Raw genomic sequence first — 27,171 nt, 5'->3', positions numbered from 1 at the left:
AAACTCTATCTCTCTTCCATCCTCATGTTTCCCTTTTAACCTGACGCAAACTATCCTTACTATCTCCAACAAGACCTCCTTTGCCTCGACCACATGGATTTCTCTGTTCCCCAGTTTCTATCCCTCATCAATTGAAATTGTTGTTGGAAACCAAATCATGATTTATGAACTAATTCAACATCATCTGCCATTTCTGCTGCTAGTCTTGCAGTTTTAACCTTTTTCCTTCCACAGGAGTTCTCACTACTGCAGGAAGTGAATTTTTAAATTCCTCCAAAATAACCGTTTCCCCAAGAATATCTGTCTATTTTTAGTGCTCTTATCCACCTATCAAAATTATTTTGTTTGATTCTTTCAAATTCCATATGCATCAGACTTGATTCGTTCTTTATATTTCTAAACTTTGGTCTGTAGGTTTCTGGAACTAGTTTATATGCTCTTAATATGGATTTTTTCCGTATCATAATCCCTAAATATTGACTCTGATAGTGGTACAAACACTTCACTAGCTCTACCTACAAATTTTGTTCGAACCAACTAAGATCATAAGGTCTCTGGCCATTTTAATTGTTTAGCTACTTTCAAGATAGCACAGTGGTTATCACTGTTGCTTCCTAGCACTAGTGACCTGGGTTTGATTCCTGGCTTGCGTCACTGTGAGGAGTCTACATGCTCTCGCACTGTCTGTACAGGTTTCCGCTGGGTGGTCCGGTTTCCTCTCAGTCCGCAAGACTTGCTGGTTAAGTGCACTAGCCATGCTAAATTCTCCTTCAGTGCACCTGACTAGGTGCTTGAGTATGGCGACTAGGGGATTTTTACAATAACTTCATTGCAGTGTTAACGTAAGCCTACTTGTAACATTAATAAATAAATTTCTCATCCTTTTTGTCAAACCATGGCGGTGCTCAAATGTATTTAAACATAACTCCTCTTAGTTAAAGGCCTACTGGGGATATGTCTTTCCCATCACTTTTCTCAACTTTTGTTGTCTCTATTTTAAGTTGATGTTCTCTTTGCTGTTCCAGTTTCTGAAATTCAAATGCTCTTTTTCCTCTGCCATTGACATTCTCTTTACTTGTATTTTGCCATTACCACTCTCTTTCTTTTGCTTCTAATTTAAGCTGTCTCAGTTCTTTAGCCTGTTGCAATTGTTTCAATTATTTTTCTTGTTGCAACTGTTTCATTTGTAATTGAATTCTAGCCAATTTGAATGATTCATTTAGACTGTGTCTGATAAATTTAAATACTGCACTAACACTGAAGTTATCTCTGCCTTCCTCTCCCCTCCAGGTACGGTCAGCTGTAGTCTGTTCACCAGCTCAAAAGATTTGGTTTAGCTTCCTCTTGTAAAGCCTCTTCTATATCCAGGAAACTTTTAGCTACTGAAAGAGCCATATTTCACAAGGAATCCCTATTTAAACTAACAGAATTCAACACTTGAAAGAAAGCACCAGTTCCTCACACCCACTGTCTTTAAGTTCAAGTTCATTTATCTCAAGTCAAAGAAGGAATTATACTTTTCAGTCCTGGACAAGGCCCCAGTTTTTGTTAGGGTGCTGGATTAGGACCCCAAGTTATACTATGAAGCCAGACTAGACCCCAAAAAAATTCTATATGGCATAAATGTGAAGATAGGATGTTTCACTCCAGGAGTGATTCCACTGACAAAGTAGGGATCTTTTATTGTAAAAACAAACTTTATTTAATAACACAGTTTAAATATAACTCAAACAAATGAATCAGTTTAACAGTTAAATAATATTTAAAAATGAAAGGAAAAAAAACTTTACTTTCTAGCTTATGACTGTCCCAGTTCCAAAAACTCAGTTATGCATGAATCAAATCCATTTTAAACAAATACAGCTAGCAAACCCAGGCATACTTGCTTTCAGAGAGATAAGAGCTCTAGAAGCCTGCAAAATCATTCCAACTTCAACCAGGCTTCAGTTACAACTGACTTGCAGCAAAAGCTTTTTTCCTGCTACAACCCAGCTATGCACATAAACCACAACATCACATGACCCTGTCAATCACTCTAATCAGGAATCCCATGGGAATTTAAGTAAACAAAAGTCTATTAGCTGTACTTAAAGTAACTACTTGCAAGATTGAAATGAGTAATCAAACTGCATTCCTTTCAAACATACCGACTGCCTACAGAATAAAGCTGATTTTTTAAACATTCCCCTTAAACTATATATGTTTTATACCAGTTGCCCAATATCATCACACAAAGCATAAACGATGTTTTCAATAGCAGATAAATTTAAAAAGCGAGAAGTTGGCCAATGTGGCAGTGGAGTAAGTAGGCAGCCTTGGTTTTAAATGCGTTTGTGGTGAGAAGCTCATGTTAGGTTCAAATGCAACAAAGTTTTGAACCGAGTGTTTCAGACAATTGCCAAGGAGAGGGAGGGAATCAATATCTTAGCAACAGAACCCAAGTCAAAGCATGGGCCAAAGCTGAAGAGTAAAAGACTGAGTCATTTTGCTCATTTCACATCAGAAATATTTCAATTTAAAAGGATAACTGGAACTGCGACATTTTAAAAACATCACCTTTTCAGTTCTACAAATACTGAACACAAAATTACAAAGATGAAAAGTAAGTTAACTTGACTTAATCTACATGTTTCACCTCGACTTGCTGGAAACACAAAGAAATATAGGAAGGGCACTCAATAACTTAGCATTTAAGTAAGAAAAGCTGAACATTGGAAAGCTGAACATTGGAAATCCTTAAACATAACAGGGCTGAAATGGCTGCCACAAGAGGACACAGGTTTAAGATGCTGGGGAGTAGGTACAGAGGAGATATCAGGGATATTGGCTGCCATCGGTGGTGGTGGAAGCAAAATCGATAGGGTCTTTTAAGAGACTTCTGGATGAGTACATGGAACTTAATAGGATTGAGGGTTATAGGTAAGCCTAGTAGGTAGGGATATCATTGCACAACTTGTGGGCCAAAGGGCCTGTTTGTGCTGTAGTTTTTCTATGTTCTATAACATACAGGTATACAATGGCTTCATTAGCATCAACTCAGAGATGGATTCAAGTTTTGTTGGAGACCGCAAAACAAAATTTATTAAATGATCTCTGTCCAAAACATTAATTCTTATTTTCTCACCATTTTCTGTTTAAAGCTTGCAACTGAAAAATTAAACTTGTGTATAACAATCTGTGTTCATCGAGACAATGTTATTCAGTGTAATGAGTCATGCAAAATAAAGTCAGTTAAAAGAGTGGACAGGAAAACTCACTTTATAAAAATATTCTAGCAAAAAGTTTATTCAGTTAGAACTACAAAACAACACTTTTTATGCAAAACAGACTTTCGTGCAAAAAAATAGTCAAGCATACCTCAATCTTCAGCTGCACTTAACAGAAGGCTTGAATCTAGGATTGTACCTATATAGTTCTTTGTCAAAGATTTTAATTGTTCATTATGATTCGCCTTGATTTGTTACATACATTAATAAACAAACAATGTGTGTTACAAAAACATTTATTCAGCATTGTTCATTTACAAGATGTACTAATTATAAAAAGATACAGAATATTTGGTGCCATTATAAATTATAGACATAAATCCCTTTGCAGTTACTTTAAGAGTAGAGAGCCAAATTTATTGTTCATTTGAAATTTGAATTTTTGCACCTTGATAACCCAACCCTTCCCCCCCAACCAGAGTAAACAATAAGCTAATTTATTCAGATTCACTTGGTGCTACTTCAGTTAAACCACTTAACATTTCAGTTTACATGAAATATTTCTTGCAAAACAAGCTTTTGAGCATTTAACAACAGAGTTATGTAGTCATCTTTTTCATGAAACCTTGAACTAAGCCATTCTGGTCTATAGTTCAAAAATGCTATAAATGAGCATTGCAGATAGAAGTTATAATAGATTAATGCACTTAACTTAAAAATGAACTGTTCTGCAAACATATTAGATTCATTTATTTTCCTATGTGCAAACACGTAGCTGTGGGAAAGTGATGTTCTTCTTTCAGACTCGCCAATTTGTAACTTTCTTCTTAAACCCCCCTGAACCTGTATCTTTTATGTCTTACTGTTTCCCAATAAGTAACTTGCTCAATTATTTCATCTGAACAACTTTGATCTTCAATTTTTCCAGTAAGCACAATCCTTCAGATACAGTGAAAATAATCATGAATGATGGAAATCTGAACTAGAAGTAAAAAATGCTGGAAGCACACAGAAGCTTCAGCAGTATCTGAATCACATTACATCTTAATGTTCTGGAAGGAACCTCTTCAAAAAAATCATGAGTTTTTTTTCAGGCAATTAGTAACCTTTATTTTCTGATCTTAGAGAAAAATATAATGCACAATACGCAGATAATTTAAGACGATCCGCTGTTAATTTTTTTAAAATCAAGATTCCCTACATCTCCATTTTATAACTGAAGCTTTTTCAGAAGTAACTGTAAACTCCAACTGAAATCTTTTCGGGTCAGCATTACCTGAATTTCTTTCCTAAGAACAGCAATACAGAATTTGAATTAAAAAAAAACACTGCAGCAGGCACATCTCTGTACAATGAAAGCCTGAACTATTAAGTGGGTATTGTTGAAAAGTTATAAAAAGCCAAAAAAATTATCTGGTTGTATGATCATATCATTGTTTGAAGGTGCATTTGCATCGTGAGTGGCAAGAAATATTGCACAAAGAATCCACACAGCTGTAGAGAAAGCAGTCTTGAAAGCATTTGTCTTGTCAGGTCTCCACAGAAACCAAAAGATTTTCTCCTTTGCCACAGGAAATTGATACACAAACCAAAATGGCCGATTCCAAACCAAACATTTCCAAAGAAAGATGGAAAAAACAGGTAAATATATTTTGGTTTGAGTCATTAATAAATTATAAAGTTTTCAATAAATATTCCTGATCAGTGCCTCCTTTGCAGCTTTCGAACCTTTATATATTGTCAAGCTTGACTGTGTTCAGTTTGCCATGCAAAGGCTTACATCCGAAGCAGTTCTTCTAAAGGTTAAACTGTGCAATAATCAATCAATCCGATTTCCACAGATTGTGAACCTGTCTATTTCTAGTAGATCTTCTTTTGAAGAACAATGCTTGCCATCAGATTTTCCCTGTGGTACTCCTTTGTCCTCTACATCAGGGGTTGTAAGAAACTGGTCAGTACTGTTGCTTGAGACAAGAGTTGATATACTTTCTGATAAGGTTTTGGGCTGGCTAATGATGGACTCTGATTGCATTTCTTCTGAAGTACCTGTTAAATTGATATGTTCCCATTATAGATTTTGCAAAAGAACATCAATACATGAAGACATATGCCAAATCGTTATTTTAAACATGAACATACCTCCATGGTAAAATGCTTGCAAGCATTCTGATTGTATCTCAACAGGATTTCCTACACAAGATACTAAATTAACATATAAAAAAGGTCAAACATTTTAACTATGCACTAAAATGTAGATCTTAAACTATGTTAATATTTGCAAGACTTTAGACATACTATACTTCGTTTGTGTTCCAATAGTAAAAATGATCAAATCTACAATCTCCTGAATAAGTGTACTAAACTAATATAAACAATTTAAAAATAATGTCAGAACAATCTTTAATTCATGTGTATATATGGATCATGGGGGATTTTATTAATTGCCCACTTCCTGGGCCAAAATTAAATTTCAAGGAAAACTGATGGAACAGCACTTATTCAAGATAAATGTGTACAGCACTGAGTCAAAAATTCCCCTTAAAATCTAGCCTTCCTGAAGAAAAATCAGTTTCCGTTCAGCGGTTTTGTTTTACTTTCAAGTCTATTTATTTACAAATTAATACATTCATTTTCAAAATGAAATGCTTTTAAAAAATTAACATTGATCAAATGTTGCTATTTTATCCAGATGCATCTGCAGTAGCTTCTGGGGCTTGAGTTCAATCGCCTATTTTTACTGTCTGATCATTAATTTTGGCTTTTAAATATACTTAGTTTTTCAAATTGTCAAAAAGTTTTTTTTATATACATATATATATCAGGTAAAATCTCACCAAGTTGGGCAGTCACATTCATTCATTTGCAACTTGTGAAACTTTTTCAAATGCAAAATATTTTAAGCAATTTAATTTGTTCATTTTGCGGCAGTTGGTGATTCTGGAGGGAGGCAAGAGACTTGAATATTTGACATAATTAATCTTTTTTAAAAAACTTCTTTATATTTGGAACAAATCAACTTAATTGTACAATGGTAAGTCAAATTAGTCAAGCAGTTACTTCATGCTACAGGCGTGCATGGAAGTGTGATGTTTACATTCAAGATATGGAGTGAGATTTTCTGGCCTCCACTCAGCGTTTTCCCTCGGTGGCAGGAGGCAGTGCACAGTTCGCTTGTGGTGGGATACTCTGGTCCTACCACCGTCAATGGAAATTCCCACTGAAACCACCGCACGCTACTGGGAAAGTCACGGCAAGGGTTGCACCGCCGCTGGGACCAGAAAATCCTGTCAGCGTGAAGTGCTAGAAAATTCTGGCCATGATATGTGCTTTTTGAAAGACATTTAATTATATAGTACAAAAATATAATCAGGGCTCTATGTTTTTGGAAGAAGATGGAGTAATGTAAGCTGAAATAAAAGAATCAAAATATTTTCTTTATTATTACAGTTGTTAAGAAAAGAAAACCAGGCAAATAAAAACCTTAAACTATGCAATGTTTCCAACAGGTTGGCAAGAAATCCAGTACAAAACAAAGCTATTTTAATCGGATTGTCCTTTGGCCTCAATGATGTTGAAACATATACGAATGAAGGTTTTAATCAGAAGAGTGAAGGCTTTCATAATGCTGCGAAGCTCCATCATCAACTCAAAGTGCAAAAATTCTATTCAACGTATGGATACTTGTGCTAAAACAAGATTTATAAATATATGTAACTACCATTCAAACTTTGAGCGATTTAATTGATTGAATAGTTTATTAAATGCATTTGATACTTCTAAAGATGTGCAGGTTAGGTTGACTGGCCATGCTAAAAATTGTCCCTTAGTGTCCTGAGACGTTTAAGTTAGAGGGATATGGGGGTAGAGCCTGTGTGGGATTGTGGTCGGTGCAAACTCGGTGGGCCGAAGAGCCTCTTTCCACTGTAGGGTTCTATGATTCTATGAAAGTATGGTTGAAATGTGAGATTATTGGTTCATGATTCAGTACTCCATTGCAAGGGTTGGGATATTAAATTGCAGTATGAACAAGATCTTTTAATTAGAAAAAAAAATGCATGACTCCCATGCAGAGGAAAGGAAGCATTATTTTCAGCTCTGTACTGGTATGCTATTGTCCAACAGAATTGTGTAAAAGAATGCATCGAATAACTAATTCTATTAATGTGCAGCTTACCAAAGAAAACTTTCACAGCACTCACTATCATCTGATTTGTCTCTGCGGGTAGCTTCCAAATATAACTGAAATGTGGCTACATCAGAAATCACTATTAACATCAAATTGGTGCTATATGAAAATCAATTACCTTGAGGTGATTTAGCTTTGCTGACAGGTTTTTTGGCAAATTTTCCAGGGGTGTTGGCTGGTGGGGTTTGAAACAATTTCTCTTCCATCTTGGCTTCTTTCACATATTGGCAGGATTTCCCCAGCAACACAATGCTGTTAAGAACTTTAAGTGCAATCAGTCTTGAAAGGGGGCAAAAAAAACCAAAACTATGTTTAGAACAGTAAAGTAGACCTTGAACCATAAGTAATCTTCCTCCACCCCAACAGAATATGCTTTTTAACAAAGAGCAAAGTTATTTAGAGGCATTCCCAGAAACTTTTAGTGCCCTTCAAATAAAACCAACTTGTAGCAACTTTTATCAATGCCAAGTCTCATCGTTAAATTAGACTCTTGTCACACAATTAGACACTCCAGCTCCCTTTGAAACACTTTACTCATACTGGGTCTTCCCAACATGCATTTCAGGATGGATTACTAGCATCAGGAGTTACACTGGAGCTATTAATGTTCGCCCAGTACTGGAAGGACCATTATAATTTATTGACCACATATAAATTTCATTTTGAATGGATATCAGTACAAGATGTCGTTTTAGCAATGACAACTTGCAACATTGACTCAAATAATTCTATCCAAGTAACTGCACTAAAACTCATATTCTTCAAGAACAATTTGTTATTTATATCATGGATAGAACTTTCAATTCTGCAGATCAAGTCCAGTGGCAGGCAGGAAAGTCATCTTGCTTCCTGCTGCGTCACAAGATGGGTGAATACACGCAATCTTCTGCCGTTCGTTTATTAATTATGCATCAGCAAGGTGAATCTCATGGCAGGGATTCACTTGCCCTGACTTTAGTTCATGAGACAGAAGGTCCTGACATCATATTTAAATGACACTCGTGCAAATATTCATTCATTGCAGGCCAGGAGCTCCACGTTTCTTTTTCAAATTCCTCGCAGCCACAGCTTTTACTAAAGATGTGAGCAACCAAATGTCTGGAAATACCAGGGCACTTCCAGCACTGTTTTTCATTGACCTCTACATAAGAACACAGCCTGCAACAAACCTATAATCGGACCAATGGTTCACCAGCATCTTGATCTTCTAGAAGCCCTGCTGCATCTTGTTGCTCAGGCCCTTGCTCCCCGTGGCCCTGTGGCAACCAGTGACGGATCCTTCTTCATGACTATCTGGATGAGAACCATTCCAAGGCTGTATGGCCTGCAGCATCAATGCCTCAGTGGAGGTGTGAATAAATTGAAGTGAAAAATTTAGTAAGCATGTTTTTTCCCCCTCAATCTCAAAGTCAACAGGCCTTTGCCTGGCCTTCGTCTAAACATGGCATCATTCCAGGTAAAGGACATCCTGGGGAACCAGAGCTGAATGTTGCTCCTATTCATACATGATTACATATAGAGACATTGTTTTTTGATCAGAGTAACGCCAGTCATGTTTAGTTTATTTATTAGTGTCACAAGTAGGCTTACAGTAACACTGCAATGAAGTTACTGTGAAAATTTCCTAGTCACCACACTCTGGCACCTGCTCGGACACACTGAGGGAGAAGTTAGCACAGCCAAAGCACCTCTTTCAGACTGTGGGAAAAAAACCGGAACACCCTGATGAAACCCATCTAGTCATGGGGAGAACATGTGCACTCCACACAGATAGTGTCTTAAGCCAGGAATCAAACCTGGATCCCTAGTGCTGTGAGGCAGCAGTGCTAACTACTGTGCCGCCATGTGCAAGAAGCGTCACTGTGAAGCTTTTCCACTTCTCTCCAATCTGTGATGTTCACATACTTTAAGATGTTAAAATTTATGTTCGCAGCCTTAGGTGATGTTATTGTTGGGAGGAGGAAAATAAAACTGGGCAGGTTAGGTAACAGGGGTTCATTTTCAGTTTGGGAGTTGAAGTGTTAGCAGAATCAAGCTGAAAGAGCAATCTCTCTCTCTCTCCTGGTTTATTTTTCTTTGGAAATTCTGTTGGTCAGCTGAAAGCAAGATCTTGCTTTTCTGAAGGCTGAAAATCTGCTATGGTTGGGAGCTGGTGTTTTGGTAAGCTGTCTTGTTGTCAAACTGCTCTACGTCTCAAGCATTTGGCTGCAGAATTCAGTTAGCAGCCTCAATCCCAGTATTATGAGAACCTTAGTCTGTGCTGTGTTGAACCTGTTTAAAGGGTTGTTTATGGAGTTTGATTTGATTGGGACAGCTTATATATATTCATTAACAGTTATACATTATTGCAGTTGTTTTGTTTTTATGTTTGTAACTGTTAGAAGTTCTTGCTAATTTTCTTTCTAAACATGTTAATTATATTCTTAAATAAACTTTGTTTAATAAAAGCACCCCAGTGAGTCTTTTAATCATATCTGAAGTGGAACATATCATGCTTATCTGAGCCAAATTCAAGACGCAAAACATATGGTTCAGGCAGGCTTCATTAAATACTTTGGCGTTTCTAACCTGAACTATAATAGTAACCTCATTACTCTATAGAGAGATCACTGCCTTGGCAACATAGAAAGACTAACTTGTCATCTGTGATCATTCACCCAGGAAGATGGAGGTTTGAAGTTTGGAATTGGCTGCCCTCCACCAACTATGCTCCTTGTATCCACCTCCTTTCATTCCTTCTTCTAACTGCAGCTGTTGGTAATGCCACAGTATGGGCAACAGCTCCATTCCTCACTGGGATCTCCATGTTATAAGGTCTATGATTTAGAAACAAACCTCAAATGTAGGCTTCACCACAGAAAGGAGAACACAGCTGAGCATGGTTGATAGCCAGTTGCCTCACAGATATTCGGGTGTCTCTTGGTCAAGGCTACGTTAGAAAAATGGTGTGGCTCACCTTTCAAATTTCCACTACCTTCTGCCCTCCCATATCATGTATCAAGATCTCCCATCTAATATCACCATTCCTCTCACCTATCACCCTTGAATCTTGCCCCCCATCACCCTGCGTGGTATCACAATCCATCCCCACATTCCTTACCTCCTCTCAGCCATCCCCATTCCACACTGACCCATCCCCTCCTATTATCTAGGCTACTAGTCTTAATCCCCTTCACAATCCCCCCTTCCACTTTTCCCAGATAAGACCTTCATCGACCAGACTCTCATCCTAGTTCTGCTCTCCACTCCCGTCTTTGACTCTTCACTCCATGCTTCCCCAGACATCCTCTTCTAAAACCTGTCCCCCTTCCCTGGTAACCCTTATTCTTCTCTCCCCTTCAATCCATCCTTCCTTCCTACTTCTCAGCCACCCACCCATTTTTGTAGAGCCTTGGTGCAACATTTGCTAGTGGCACTCGAGTGAGGTTCCCTAGAAGGAGAAAATAGCATCTACTGAAGAGGTGATGCTCACCAATGCAGACCAAAGATTAAAACAAATATTGCATTTATATACAAGTTCAGTGTACAATTTAAACATGTAATTGATGTAACTACAAATTCCATGGATCTGTGCAAGAATTCAGACTGCCCCCACCACCAGCCAGACATACCAGGTTCCAGACAATTAGCTAGCTACATTATGCCTTTCAGTATTTTGCGTTGTTAATCAGGTACTATTGAAAGGCACAATGTAGACAGCCAACAGTCACAAACCTGTGCCATAACAATCACTATCTTCGAGTACAGATGATACAATAAAAAAAACTTGAGGGCCATTTGAAAGATATGCTTTGTACAATTTTGAAGTTAGAGTAGATCTCAAGTACTTCAGCAAGTTCTTGTCATCATGACAAAAAAGATTTTCAGTTATTGAAAACTGCACAGAAATTCATGTGATTTTTTAAAAATCTGGACTGAGTTTTGAGAAAAGGAACAACAATTACTTATATTTAGAGTGGCTTTAATGCAATTAAGTGTTCCAAAGAACAATATAAAACAGATTATGATACCAAGTTACATTAGGGGATACGAGGTTAGTGACTAAATATGTAAAAAAAAAATTTTCTCACATGACATTTGCAAATCACTTTAAATCTGTGCCCTCTCGTTCTCAATCCTTTTATGAGTGCGAACAGTTTCTCCCCATCTATTCTGTCCAGCCCCCTCATGATTTTGAGCACTTCTAACAAATCTCATTTTGGTCTTCTCTCAAAGGCGATCAGTCTCTATCTCTTAAATCTACCTTCATAACTGAAATTTCTCATCCCTATAATTATTTTTAAAAACCTCTTCTGCACTCCCTCCAATGTATTCACATCCTCTAATGTGGCGCCCAGAACTGGACAGTGTCTTGTATTAGTTCAGCATAACCTGCTTGCTCTTATACCCTATACCACTATTAATAAAGCCTGGAACACTATATGCTTTATTAACTGCTCTTCCTATCTATGATCTATGAAGGTATGGTCACCTTCAATGATCTATGCACATGTACACTCAGGCTTCTCTGCTCCTGCACCCCTTTAAGAATTTTACCCATTATTTTATATTGTCTCTCCATGTTCTTCTGACAAAAATGCATCATATCATACTTCTCCAAGGTGAGCTTCATTTGCCACATATTTTCCCATTCCACCAACTTGTCTGTGATCTTCTGAAGATCTACACTGGCCTCCTCACAGTTCACAATGCTTCCACGTTTTGTGTCAATCGCAAACTTTGAAATTGTCTCCTACACACCATGAATATATCAGGAAAAGCAAAGGTCTTGATATCAGCCCCTGGGGAACACTACTACTAACTCTCATGCAGCCTGAAAAATATCCATTGACCTTTACTCTTGATTTCCTATTACTGGGCCAATTTTGTATCCACATTGATAGTGCCCCTTTTGTTCTATGAGCTATAACTTTTCTCGAGTCTGTTGTGTGGCATTGTATCAAACATCTTTTGAAAGTCCATAGCATTACCCTTATCAACCCTTTCTGTTACCTCTTCAAAAAGCTCCAGTGAGTTACTTAAACATGATTTCCCCATTAGAAATCCATGCTGGCTCTTCCTCATCAACCCATATTTTTCCATATGATGCCTAATTCTATCCTGGATAATTGTTTCTAGAAATGGGAGTTTAGCTCAAAGTTGAATATTATCTCTAATTTCCTTTCTAAGCTATGGTTTGGTCACAGTTCCATTTCCAATCTCGTGCCAAAATAGGAATAAACAACTTGAAGTTCACCTATTTGTTCCCTGAATGCCTGCCATTGCCTGCCGACTAGACTTCCTTTCAGTAATGTTTCCCAGTCCATCACAGCCGATTCATACTTCATACCATCATAGTTACCTTTATGGAAATTGAGGATACTGGTCTCAGAATCAATCATCTCACTATTCACCTTGATAAAGAATTCTATTATGGTCACTCACCCCCAAGAATTCTCTCATAGCTAGATTGCCAACTGATCCTTTCTCATTGCACTGGACCAGTAATCCAGAGACCAAGGGTAAGACCTGGGAACCCAAATTCAAATTCTATCAAGGAAGATGGTGAATTTTGAATTCAATGAAAATCTGGGATTAAAAAGTCTTATGACCACCATAAAACCACTGTATACTGTCATTAAAAAAACCCATCCGGTTCACTAATTCTCTTTAGGGAAAGATATCTGCTGTCCTGATCTGGTCTGGCCTACATGTGATTCCAGACCCACAGCAATGAGGTTGACTCTCAAATGTCTTCTGAAATGGAGGGCAGTTTGGACAAGCAATAAATGCTAGCCCAGTCACTGATGCTCGGATCCTGTAAAATGAATTTTAAAAAACCACCCAGTCCAAGATGTTCCCTTGTTGGTTCCTCAATGTACTGGTTCAGAAAACCATCCTGTTTACTCCAGAAATTCATACTCTATTGCATATGACCCAATCTATGTGCAGATTGAAGTCAACCAAAATTACAGATGTTCTTTTATCACATGCATCTCTGATTTCCTGTCTAATGCTATTCCCAACATTACCAATATAGTTTGATGATATCTGTATACCATCCCCACAAATGTATTTTTCCCTTGGCGTTTCTCAACTCGGCCCATCTTCCAGATACTCACCTTTTCAAGTCCCCTTGAGATGTTATATATTTTAATAAGATCACCTTTCATTCTTCTAGACGCCAATAGGTATACAAAGAACAAAAAGTTACAGCAAAGAAACAGGCCCTTGGGCCCTCCAAGTCTGCACCGACCATGCTGCCCGACTTAACTAAAACCCCCTACCCTTCTGGGGGCAATATCCTTCCATTCCCATCATATTCACGTATTTGTCAAGATGCTCCCTAAAAGTCATTATCATATCTACTTATGTTGCCTCTCCCAGCAGTGAGTTCCAGGCACCAACCACCCTCTAAAAAACTTGCTTCATACACCTCCTTTAAACCTTGGCCCTTGCACCTTAAAGCTATGCCCCCTAGTAATTGACTCTTCCACCCTAGGAAAAAGATTGACTATCCACTCTGTCCATATCCCTAATAATCTTGTAGGCATCTATAGGCCTAATCTAACAGGTATGAATACCTGTTTTCATAAGATAACACCTTCCTACCCATCTTGCTGTCATTGGGTAATTTAGCTTACATCCAGCCCCTTCATCCAAATCATTGCATAAGATTTTAAGGATAGCTAGCAATTGGTGCTTGCCATCCTGAGAGTTGGTGCCTAACATACAGCTGTTGAATCTTGAACTCCCATGGCCATTTAACTGTCAGATTGCCTAACAGCTCTCCAAGCTAGCAAATCTCAGTGCTGCAGTGGCCAGAAGCAGTACTGCCTAGGACCAAGACCCAGGACCTTTGAAAAATTAAGTCCCTGGGGTGGAAGGTAGGGGACGGTGCTGGATGCAGAGTCCCAGAGCTCCAAAGTCCTGAGGGGAGGGCACCCCAATTTTGAGGCGGTTTCAGAGTGAAGCCCCTCACCCTCCGACCTCCTTGAGATCCCACCCAAATCAACATCTGTTTCTGCCAATCTAAAACTTGAGGCTGGGTGGGATAAGGGTCTTCAGTGGCTATTAAGGGCCTTAATAGGCTGTTTCCTGCCTGAGGTCCTTCCCATCTGGATTTGGGATTCAATTTTATGCTGCCTCCGTCTCAAAACCTGCCTTGAGGAGGATGAAATTCTGCCCATTGATACAGATTGTAAATAGTTGAGCACGCAGCACTGATCCCTGTGACATTCCACTTGTTACAATTTGCCAATCCAAAAGAGATCCATTTATCCCTCCTCTGTTTCCTATCAGCTAATGAATCCTTTTTCCATGGTACTGTTACCCAGTACCCCTTATTCTCTTATCCTGCATAGTAATCTTTGACGTGATACCTCAATAGATCCAAGTACTCCAAATTTACAGTCTCCTTTATCACCTTGACTGTTACTTCGTCAAAAAACTCTCAACAGATTAAACAAACATGATTTCCCTTTCACAAAACCATGTTGGTTCTGCCTGATCCAAGTATTCTGCTATAACCTCCTTTATAATGACTTCTAGCACTTTACATATGACAGATGTTAGGCCAACTAGCCTACAGTTTCCTGCTTACTGCCACCCTTCCTTTCTTGAATGATGTTATCTATTTTCCAATCTTTCCAGAACGTAAGCGATTTTAGAAGATTTTAACAATGCATCTGCTACCTGTGCTGCCACATCTTTCAAGCCACCAGGATGCAGGTCATCTGGTACTGAAACCTTGTCAACCTTTAGGACTACTAATTTCTCAGCACCCTTTCCCTGGTGACAGTGACTATATTAAGTTCATCACTCCCTATCACCTCTTGATTTTCAAGAATCTTTGGGAAGTTTACAAAGTCTTCTCCCACAAAATGCCTGTTCAATGCCCCTACAATTTCTTTTTCCTTAATCAATTCCTCAGACTCATTACTTAGAGGACCAACAGTCGTTTTAGTCATTCCTTTCCTATTCAAATACTTGTAAAAACTTTTACTACCTGTTTTTATAATATTAGCTAGCTCATTATCATATTTTTATACCTTCTTTGCTGATTCGGAAAGTCTGCCTGATTCTCACAACTATCACTAGTCTTTGCAGATTGTAGTGTTTTTTTCAATTTAATACTGTCCTTACCTTCCTTATTTAGCTATGCTGATACACCCTTCTCAAAGAGCCTTTCTCATGAGGATAATTTTTTTCTGCGTTATTAAATATTTAATTAAAAGACTGCTGCTGCAACGCTACTGTGCTACCTATTAACCTAGTTTCTCAGTTCACCTTCATCAGCTTTGCCTTTATACTCTCATAGTTACCTTTATTTAGGTTGAAAATACTAATCATGGACTCACACTTCTCCATTACAAATGGAATATGAAATTCCATTATGTCTCGATCATTGACACCAAGAGGCTCTTTTACCATATGATTACTGAGTAATCCTCTCATTGCAAATTAACAGATCTAGGATATTCTAGAAATATACTACTTGAAACTGCCCGGTAAACAATATGAGCCACTTTCACAAGCTACCTTTGTCAATGTGATTTTCCCAGTTGGCATGTTGATTTAAGTCACTCATGATTATCACTGTCTCTCTCTTATGCACCTGTTTATTCCTGCCTGAATGCTCTTTCCTACTGTGGATGCCTTGGAACTACTCCCACAAGCAAATTCTTACCACCACTATTTCTTTTCTCTTCTTAAATGATTCTACATTTTGTTCTTTCAAAAGAAGGTCTCCTCTCAGAACTGAACTAATGCCATCCTTAATTAACAGAGCTATCTCCCCCTTTTCTTAGGTGTTTATTGTTCCAATAGGTCAAAACTTGACCAGGCTTGGGCTGACATGTGGCAAGTAACATTTGGTCACTGCATGGCACAAATGTTACCATTTGCTAATGGAAGGTTCCCTCTGGTAATCTTTTGGAGATGGTTATTGCCTAGCACTTGCATGGTGCAAAAGAGTATCTAATCTTGACGTTCAATGGCATTACCATTGGGAACTTCCCATTATCAATATCCTGGAGTTACTACAGACCAGATACTGAACTAGACTAGCCATATAAATACTGCAGCCACCAGAGCAGATCAAAGGCTTGGAATCCTGGGTGAATAACTGACCTCCTGATTTCTCAATGCCCATAAACCAACAAGGCACAAAGTCAGGAGTGTAATTAAATATAGTTTCCACTTGCCTGGATGAGTGCAGCTCCAAAAACACTCAAGAAGTTTGACACCATCCAGGACAAAGCAGCCCACATGATTACTACTCCTATCTCCAAATCCACGACAATGACCATTTAGAAGGAAAAGAACAGCAAGATACCAGAGAACATCATCCCTTGGAGGTTTCCTTCTAAGTCAAAGTCACTTACTATCCTGACTTGGAAATATATCACCATTCCTTCACTGTCAATAGGTCAAAATCCTAGAACTCCCTCCTCATACCTACACATCAGGGACTGCAGTGGTTCGAGACGACAGCTCACCATCAACGATGATTGGGCATTAAATGCTGGCTTAGCCAGCAACACCCACATCCCATAAATGAATTTAAAAAAAGACCCTTCAATATTCAGGTACCAGCCCTGGCTACATTTCAAACTTGTCTCCGTAAGGCCTATCAAGTCATACATATTTATCTCAGTCTGCACTACCACCCCTTTTGTTACAAATGCTACTCACATTCAGATACAGGATCTTAAACTTTTTTTTAGAATTTTTGGTCTAATCTGTTGGTGGCTTTGTCCCTTCCTGTCACACTCTGGAACTCATTACCCAAGTTGTTGCCCAGCTCCATTACTTTGTCGTTTCCCTTGATACTATGCACCCGGGTGTTTTATGAAATATTCAGTGCGAGGCAGGCCTGGATGCCCACAAGAGTGATGGAAGTGGAAACAAGCAATGATCTCAAAAGGTAACTGGACAGACATTTGAAGGAAATAAACTTGCAGAACTAAGGGGATCAAGTGGGGGAATGGGACTGACTGGAGTACTCATTTGAGAGCTAGCATGAACCAAAAGGCCTGTGTCATAAATTTCTCTACGGGCAGAATTTTCCCTGAAATCCAATATTGGGCAGGAAAATCAGTGTTTGATCCGCTGACAGCAATGACAGAATTTCATTCCCTATCATGTGGAAGACTGTTTGAGAGCTTCAGTAATTTGTAACTATATTTAAAGGTTGTCACTGCACAGAGCTAGCGCTCTCCAAGGGATAGAAAGCTGCTAGACACCAATGGTTGCCAAAGTGAGAAAGCATGCTGCCTCCCTTGAGTGCCGACTGGATGCAGTGGAGACCCACTGTGATATCCTCTACCCCAGCTCTGAACAAAGACCAGCAAATAAGACCACCAATCTGGCATGGGAGGCAGTGGCATCGCCAACACACTCCAAGAGTTCCAAAAAGGATGAACGATCTTCTCCATTCCGTCAGGTTAAATCACCCTTTGTTATTTTTAACTCATATACCACGCATCCACAGGGACTTCACTCACTGCCAATTCAAGGGACATTGCCAATCACTCTCCCACACATACCTTCACATAACCTGCGAATCATGTCCTCATCCCATCTATGGCACTAATCACCACCCATACATGCCAGGCAGCCTCATGGGGTCTGGCAGGCTTCCTGCTTACACTCTTCAGCTGCTTTCATGCAGAACAAGCTAGCACACAACAGAAGGGTGAAATCCCAGGCTTGCTGAGGCTGACTTCAAGATCTTGAAAAACTTTGAAAATAGAGCAATTCAACTGGCTGGTAAGGATGCAGGATGCTCATCTGCGGACGACGAGAGTTCCGCTGCACTCAACCAAGTGAAGATCTAGCAGCGCAATATGCATCAAACAACCATGTTATGAGTGATGTCTCCTGTTATACAGTCCCTTGCCATGCACTAATTATCTCTCCTTTCTTTCACAAGCATATGAGGAGCAGCCAAGGGGTCCAGAACCAGGTCTTCATCTCCAACATTGCGGATATCATAGAGGAATCCTCAGGCACCAACACTAAAACCTCATCAGTGCTTTGGGAAGAAACCGGAGTACCCAGAGGAAATCCATGTAGACACAGGGAGAACTTGCAAACGCCACACAATTACCCAGTGCCAGAATCAAATCCAGGTCCCTGGCATTATGAGGCAGTAGTGCTAACCAGTGTGCTACCATGCTGCCTAAGACCCTGAGAGTAAAAGAAAACTCCGCACAGGTTTCATGTTGCCTTCACAGAACAAGGAAGGAGGGAATGGAACATAGGGAGACTTGAAGTGTGGAGGCATTAATTAGGTGGTGATTGATAGAACCAGGAAGGTAAAAATATTGCATTAAATTTGTAGTTTAACAAGTTAATCTGATCAGCATAATGAAAATAGAAAAAAAGGATGCAAGACAATGGACAAGTCAAACTGAGAATTTATAACGGATTAATAGTCTACACACCATCTCAATGTAAGGAAGGTGGAGAAAAATACATGCAGACAATTAGGAAATGAGTGAAAAAAAAGGAACAATAATCATGAGGATTTTCAACAATCTTGATATAAGTTGGAAGGAAGATTTGGGTAAAAGGGAATGAAATTCCTACAATATACAGGACTCAGTTCAAACCCACTATGTTCAACGTCCAAAAAGGGAAGATTTACTGTTGGATGTAGTAATTGTTGGATATAGTGTGCTTTAGCATGATAGAGGAGGACCCAATTTGACAAAAACCAAGTTAATAAATCGGAGAAAAGCTGACTTTGAAGGGCTGATGAAAATGGATAACAATATTGGCAAACAATGATGCAAAATATTCAATATTATGTTAAGGGTGAAGGAAAATACATTCTACATTCTGAATAAAGACATACAGAAACAGCTGAGGATTTGAAAGAAGGCATACATTAAATCATTTACAGCAGAGGAATACAAGAGTAAAAGGTTAAGAGAGAATGCAAAGAGATTAGACAAGATGTCAAAAAGCAATTAGGAAGGCAAAGAGGAACTATGAAATTAAATTATCAAGCAACACAAAACAAAGTAGAAAATTATTTTACAGGTAGAGATCAAAGAACAGTACAGCACAGGAACAGGTTTTTCAGCCCATCAAGTCTGTGCCAACACAGATGCTTCTCTGATCTAATATCTTCTTGCAACTATGTGGTCCATATCCTTCTATTCCCTGCCTATTCACATATCTATCCAGATACCTCTTGAACATTATTATAGGATTTGCTTCCACCACGTCTTCTGGCAGTGCATTCCAGACATTCATCACTATGTGAAAAACTTCCCCTTGCATCTGTTTTAAACTTTTCCCCTCTCATGTTTGACCTATGCCTCCAAGTACTTGACCCTTTGATCCTGGGAAAAAGACTCTGATTATCTCCTCCCCTTTTATCTCGTCTTAGAATGTCAACCTCCTTTCTACACTCACCATCAACCACATCCTTCTCCTTTGTGAATACTGATGCAAAGTACTCGTTAAGGACCTCATCCACCTCATTTGTCTCCACATACAAATTCCCTCTACTGTCCTTGAGTGGACTTACCCTTTCCTTAGTTGCCCTTTCCTCTTTACAGATGCAGAAAAAGCCTTGGGACTCTCCTTAATCCTATCTACCAGGGACCCTTCATGGCCCGTTTTTACCCACTTAAGTCCCTGTTTAAGCTCTTTCCTGCTATCTTTGTATTCCTCAAGAGCCTTCTCCATTTTTAATTTCCTGAGCTCACAAACTAATAAAAAACGCTGTGATAGGAATAGAGCAAATGAGGGATGAACAGGATAATATCACAGCTAACAACAGAGCAATGACAGAAATATTAAATCATTATTTTGCTTCAGTACTTTCTAGGGAGATAGAACAGGCAGATGATATTCAATGACATTGAATGATGAGATGAGTAAGAGCATTCAAAATAAAAAAAAAAGGGTATGTTTTGAATAAATTTGAGGATAAAACCCCTGGTCTGGATGAATTGCATCCATGCATTTTAAAAGAATTGAAGGAGCAGCATTACTACTCATATTTAATAATGCATTAGAAAAAGGTTTAGTGCCAGAAGACTGGCAGATGGCTAATCTAATTCCTACAAGAGGAAGGACAGAACATGTCCATGGAATTACAGACCTGTCAGTTTAATATTAGTGATTGGAAAATTAATGCGATCATTATGAAAAGAGAGAACAAAAGAGCATCTAGAAATAAGATATACAATAAATAGTCAGCAGGGTTTCAGAAAGGAAAGTCTTACTTAACCTACTTTATTGATTTTTTGAGTAACAGAGATTGGGTAATGGTAAAGTGGTAGATTTAATTATCTGGATTTTGAAAATAGGCTAATGAATAAAGGTCACAGGAAATGAAGACAGCAGACAAGTGGCAGAATGAATTGCCAATTGGCTTCCATATACAAAACAAAGAGTGGGAAAGCAAAGAGTAGTTTTTAAGAGTAACAGAGTGGGAAGTGTTGAGACCATTATTATTCACAATTTACACTAATAATTTGGACTTTGGAAATCAAAAACACAATTTATAAATTCAGAGATGACATAAAATGGTGGTCAGGGTGGTAGTTGTCAATATGGAAAACATTAATAAGCCTGCAGAGTGAGTCAATTGGCAAAGTGGTCTTGGAATCCAGTACACCAATGACTAAAGGTTGTGCCATAAAAATTAAAAAAAAAGCAAACCAAGCACCAGATTTTATTTCCAAAGGGTCAGGATTGAAAAGTTATGCTAAGCCTGTATCGAACCCTCGGTTAGACTATACTTAGAGAAGGCTCCATGCAGTTCTGATTGCCCTGTTATAAAGGGGATGTAGAGGCCTTCGAGAGAGTGCCAACTAGAGTTCGAAAAATGACACCAGAGAAAACATGTGTACATACTGGGAAAGAATTGACAGGCTGGATCTCTTCACTCTTGAAGAGCATAACAGGAGACCATCAATTTAAGACATGAATATTGCAGGCAGACAGCAGTTGCAGTTTTATCTTACTGGTTTGCAGCCAATTGAAAAGCAGAGAGCAACAAATAGCATCAGCTAGGTCTGCACCTTAAGCAGATAAAATGCTGTCTCTTGTTCGACACAGAGCATGATTGGAAGCTTGTGCTCAGATTGAAAGACCAAGTTCATGAGGTGTAAAAGGAGGCTTGGAAGGTTCATCTAGCCTGGAGCTAGAGCACAGGATCAATAATATAATCTGCACAATAAAAGGCTATAGTTCTGGGATTAGAAATGACCACACTAGGGAAACTTAAAAAAAAAAGCAACCCATGGGAAGCTAGAACAACTATCGTTCCAAGAGGAGTGTGATGAGTAACAAGGATATTTAAAGCACAAATTGTCACCAGAAGAAAACAGTGTTTGGTCAATGGCATTATTTTTGGTCACTTGATGCAATAAAAGTTTTTAAAATGTGAAATTTTAATGTATTATTCTTTCAAGTGTTAATTTTAAAATAGATATTTGAACTTTCAGCTGTCAGTCTCTGTGGACGTTGTAACAAAAAGCACACAAGGAGAGATTAAGGAATAGATGGCTGCAATGATAGAGTTACATGAGAAAAGATTGGAGAAAGCTTCAGTAGAGCATAATTAGTAGCGTTCAATGATTGGTCTATTTCTTGTCTGCACATTCTATGTAGGCCTACCACAGGTACCACACTTGACAGATTATAGCCACCCTGAACTTTTATACTGTGGTCATTCCAGTTTGTCACTTAAAACTACCTTAACATTATGCATATCTATACAGTTGGTTGCCAAAATAAGTTCACAACTTCATAGCTTTATTAGTTTGACAAAGCTGGGTGGCACAGTGGCAAGCACTGCTGCCTCATTGTGCCAGGGGCCCAGGTTCAATTCCTGGCTTGAGTCACTATCTGTGCGGAGATTCCTCCTGTTTTCTTCGTGTCAGCATGGGTTTCCTCCGGCTTCCCCTGACAATCTGAAAGGTGTGCCAGTTAGGTGCATTGGCCATGCTAAATTCTCCCTCAGTAATCCAAATAGGTGCCGGCGTTTGGCAACTAGGGGGTCTTCACAATAACCTCATTGCAGTGTTAATGCAAACCTACTTGCGACAGTAATAAATAAAAAAAGCTGGCAACATTGTCCATCTGCTACTTGACAACACAAAAGCATTGCTCAAAAGTAACTGTATTGGAATTTCAGAATGGCAGGAAAATACTGCATTCCAAAACCTTCAAAACTACAGTATCAATCCCATTACCCTCCCAATAAAAACTTACATCTGGTCCCTCCATTCATAACTGCTGTCTAAACTAATACCCCTTTCTCTGTGAAGACTGATGACATCCACTTCCTATTAAAAACCATCAAAACCATCTGTTGCGTACACAATAAAAAGAACATGCTTATCAAAATGACATTTGGCATGAACATGGCTTGCTTTCCTTTCTCATTCCCTTTGTTATGGAAAGGTAAGAGGTGGTAGGATGGGTCCCCCCTTTTCCCCACATCTTGACAGATCAGTCCTTAAAAGGAAAAATGTGTTTTAACACCCCCTCCCCCCACACCCACGCTGTAACTGTTAAGAACAGATGAATGACGGGTTTTCTTTCTGTTTTTAAAAAAACGGTAATATTTAATAACACCGAGAATGTTTCCACAACCACGCCCACTCACATTCATACAGATACACTACACACTCACGGTAACATACTTATGTCTTAAAAAGTCAATAAAATCACTGTCAAACTTGCTTCTCCAGGAGGTGAAATCTTGAAACATTGCAATCTTGTCATCCCCTTTGGTCTGCTGATGAAATAGAATCTAGAAGTTGAAGATGATGGATTTGCATGGGTTTGCTGCTTCTAACAGTAGTTTTCTCTTGCTTAGCGTCAGTTGGGTTGGTTCTTCAATTTGACGGGTAAAGGATGATCTGGATTCTATGTCTGTTCATGGGTCTCAGGCAGGGTCCTGTGCTTTTGCTGGCCTGGATTTGTCTTCCTTTTCTGTTCCAAGATGTGCCTTACTAAATGTTCCTAATCAGAAAGCTAGTTTATTATCTGACCATAAAATTGGCTTGTCCTCACAAATGGTCTCTAATGACTGAGTTTCACCCCTTCACATGTCATTGTGACAAGAATAGGGTTGGTTTATTTTTAATCCTACTCTAAAAGCCCAAAGGTCTGCAAAAGGTATTGTGAAATGGTTGCTTAAGTTAATTGGATAAGGGCAGTCAGTAATTCACACGAAAAATCTGTTGCTTTTTAATGAATTCTCGATGAGTTGTCCCTAAAGTTGCCTATTCCAGATATAAAGGCCAACTTCAGGACTTTGTGTATTCTATATATACAGATAAGAAAAGTCCAACTGATCTTTCAACTCTATTTTGTTTCAAAAATAAAGGGAGTGATCTTACCTGCCGTTCATATCACGCTCCTGCTGCAGCAAGGTCAAAAAATTTGGTGGCCAGCCAAATCTCCATTCATTGCAGTGGGATGGGAAAATCCCGCCAGTGTGAATAGTGATAAAATTCTGGTCAAAGTGTCTATCCTCTATTTTGTTTTAAATTAGCGTTCAGTTCAAATTTATACTACCAAAATCCAAGAATTCATTTTGTGCGAGTGCGATACCTTTGACTCTGATCACTTTGGCTATAATCATGCCAAGATTTTTAAAAATTACTCCTCCATGGCACCACTCTGTCATCTTATCTGATGTATTTCAGCATCATGATCTTCTTCAACGCTTCTGAACACTTTGGCTCGGAATATGAAATGGTGGCAATTATCTTGTGTACGTGTAATTAGCTACTGTCCACAAAGGACAATAAGCATCCCTTTCCATTAGGGAAAGGGACAATTGGTTATATATAGCTTCTGGCAGGGCTCCATTAACCACAGCCACTGTAGGCATCAATCACACCTCATGCTAGCCATCGAGTCAGCTGAGCTGAGAGAAACAAAAATTAATTTACAATTTCTCACCAATATATTGTGCTGAATGGCATCTGTGTCTTTCAAGAAGCTCCTTAACAACCCTTTCCTACTTAAGCTGATCTTTATGATATCGGGGGTGTGGGGTTGGTTGACTCAGTTGGGTATTGACTAGCATGCTGTTCAGAATAACATTAATAGCATGGTTTCAATTCCTCATCAAGCTGAGGTGCATTTTGGACCTGGTTCACTTCCTGCTCTGAAAGTGGAAGGCAATGGCAAACCGTTACTGACAAAAAACTGTCAAGAAAATAGCTCATCACAGGGTAAGTGGATTCCACAGAAATAGCACTGTCATTAAAGCAGCTTGGAAAACTCTGGATTTTCTCTGAACCTCAATTTTCTTCATTTTCCAAGATCAGGGCAAAAGGGGTCAAAGTGATTCTTGTAATCCGTTACTGACTCCAAAACTATAGGTGGAATCATCCTTTCCCACATGTTCGACGGCAGGTCACAAAGTCAGTGATTCTGCTCTGGGCAGGCTGTTATGTATAACTGTTTGTTCCCACATGTATGCCGCTGTCATGTTCAACTGTGATATTTAGGAGGGAAACCAGTGAAGCCTTCACTAATAGGAAAGAGGATCAGCAGGATATGGCAAATAGCCACAGCTCCCCATTTCAGCAGAGTATCTCCAAGAGACAGTACAGCAAAAGTCCTCCTCTCCAGGGATGGCCACAGAAAACGACCCTATTGACCATGCCAGCCTGGGTGCAGAGGAGGACCGCCCTGCAGTGCAAGAAACGAGTCAATAATCTTACCTGCACTACTAGATAAGTTAACCTTCTGCTGTCCCAACCCACATCACCACTCACTGTGTTTCTCTCATGGGACCTGGGTGTCACTGACAAGGCCAGCATGCAAAATCCAAGCCACCTTGGAAAATCAAGGTGATTGATGAGTTCCAAGTTTAAGCCAGCTGAAGTAGTCACTCATTCTCTCTTCGCTTCATTCTTTGTGCAAGCAGGAAGAGGGTGAGGCCAGCCCTTGTACCTAAAGCTAGCCCCAGCTGCTAGGAAACCTTGGGGGGGGCAGAAAATAACTTCATACCTGTACAAACATGACTGCATTCCCCTGCATCCTTTGCCAGCCCAGGCACCGTCAGTCTTAAGCTCAGGTGGTCAGTGCACAGATACATGTCCACAGCTGGAGTCAGTGGCAGCCAAGGTCTCTGGCATTTCGATGACTGCTGGAGAAGAGTCTTTTGCTAAGTCTGAGTCATATGATGAGCCTCTGGAAGCAGCCATGGAAAGGGTGCAAGAATATGAGACACAGGGGAACATTTGATGTGACTTGATTCGTTATTGTCACATATATTAACATTCAGTGAAAAGTATTGTTTCTTGCATATTATACAGAGAAAGCATACCATTCATAGAGAACAAAACAGGACAGTGCAGAATGTAGTGTTACAGTCATAGCTAGGGTGTCGAGAAAGATCAACTTAATGCAAGGTAAGTCCATTCAAAAGTCTGACAGCAGCAGGAAAGAAGCAGTTTTCGAGTCGGTTGATATGAGACTTCAGACTTTTGTATCTTTTTCCCGATGGAAGAAGATGGAAGAGAGAATGTCCAGGGTGCATGAGTCCCTAATTATGCTGGCTGCTTTGCCAAGGGCAGTGGGAAATGTGAATGGAGTCATTGGAGGGGAGGCTGATTTGGTGATGGATTGGGCTACATTCATGACCTTTTGTAATTCTTTGCTGTCTTGGGCAGAGCAGGAGCCATACCAAGTTGTGAGACAACTAGAAAGAATGCTTTCGATGATGCATGTGTAAAAGTTGGTGAGAGTTGTAACTGACACGCCAAATTTCCTTAGTCTTCTGAGAAAGTAGAGACATTGTTGGGTTTTCTTAACTATTATCAGTACTGGGGGGGGCGGCACGACAGGTTGTTGGTGATCTGGACATGTAAAAAGCTTAAGCTCTCAGCCTTTTCTACTTCGCTTCCATTGATGTAGACAGGGGTATGTTCTCCTTTACACTTCCTGAAATTGATGACAATCTCCTTCATTTCATTAACATTGAGGGACAGATTATTGTTGCCGTACCAGTTCACCAGATTCTCTATTTCTTTCCTGTACTCTTGTTCCATCACTGTTTGAGATCTGACCCGTTACAGTGGTGTCGTCAGGCAGAAGCAGCAGAGGCCCTCAGAGTGGCACAAGAGGTAGAGGAATCCGACTGTGTGCTCTCTGATGTTGTGACTCGGACATGCAAGTATGTTTGAAGTCTCCATGGCGACGACAGTGGACACCCTGGGCAACCTGGGTCCATTTCCTGCCAGAAATGCACTCAAACCTATACTTCATCAAGGACGGTCACCTCAGCACTTCACTGTACCGCAAGCCCACGGATAGCCTCACAATGCTCCACTTCTCCAGCTTCCACCCTAAACACAAGATCTGCTCAGTAGAGGAGGAATGCAACAGACACCTACAGATCTTTAGAGACACCCTCATGAGAGCAGGATATGGCACTTGACTCACCAGTCAACAGTTCCAATGCACCACAGCGAAAAACCGCACCGACCTCCTCAGAAGACAAACATGAGACACAGCCGACAGAGTACCGTTCGTTGTCTAGTACTTCCCAGGAGCGGAGAAGCTATGACATCTTCTTCCGAGCCTTCAGCATGTCATCGATGAAGACAAACATCTCACCAAGGCCATCCCCATACCCCCACGACTTGCCTTCAAACAACTTGAAGGGCATCTTGAAGGGAATTGCTTGATAGGGCGGACGCAACACGGTTTCATTAAAGGGAAGTCGTGTCTGACAAATTTACTGGAGTTCTATGAGGATGTGTCTAGGGCAGTGGATAGAGGAGAGCCGGTGGATGTGGT

At 39.6% G+C, this 27,171-nt stretch overlaps 1 protein-coding gene across 3 annotated transcripts in view; it reads right to left on the bottom strand.

The window, feature by feature from the left end:
• Positions 1 to 3,267: 3,267 nt before the first annotated feature.
• Positions 3,268 to 27,171, bottom strand: part of LOC145343528 (transmembrane anterior posterior transformation protein 1 homolog) — a 107,246-nt gene continuing 83,342 nt past the window's right edge. The window contains exons 13-15 of one of the 3 annotated variants that reach the window (XM_080189784.1): positions 7,511 to 7,671; positions 5,346 to 5,408; positions 3,268 to 5,252 (exon numbers count right to left, since the gene is read on the bottom strand). In XM_080189784.1, coding sequence (XP_080045910.1) covers positions 5,026 to 5,252; positions 5,346 to 5,408; positions 7,511 to 7,671 — 451 coding nt within the window. In that variant the 3' untranslated portion in view covers positions 3,268 to 5,025. The remainder of the gene's footprint in view (positions 5,253 to 5,345; positions 5,409 to 7,510; positions 7,672 to 27,171) is intronic. The other 2 variants (XM_080189787.1, XM_080189794.1) reach the window with 2 other exon arrangements.

This window comes from Carcharhinus amblyrhynchos, chromosome 1, assembly GCF_965287045.1.
Source record: "Carcharhinus amblyrhynchos chromosome 1, sCarAmb.v2.hapA, whole genome shotgun sequence".
Classification (NCBI taxonomy): domain Eukaryota; kingdom Metazoa; phylum Chordata; class Chondrichthyes; order Carcharhiniformes; family Carcharhinidae; genus Carcharhinus; species Carcharhinus amblyrhynchos.
Note: the sequence above shows the minus strand (reverse complement) of the source record. Positions and strands in the feature narration are given on the sequence as shown.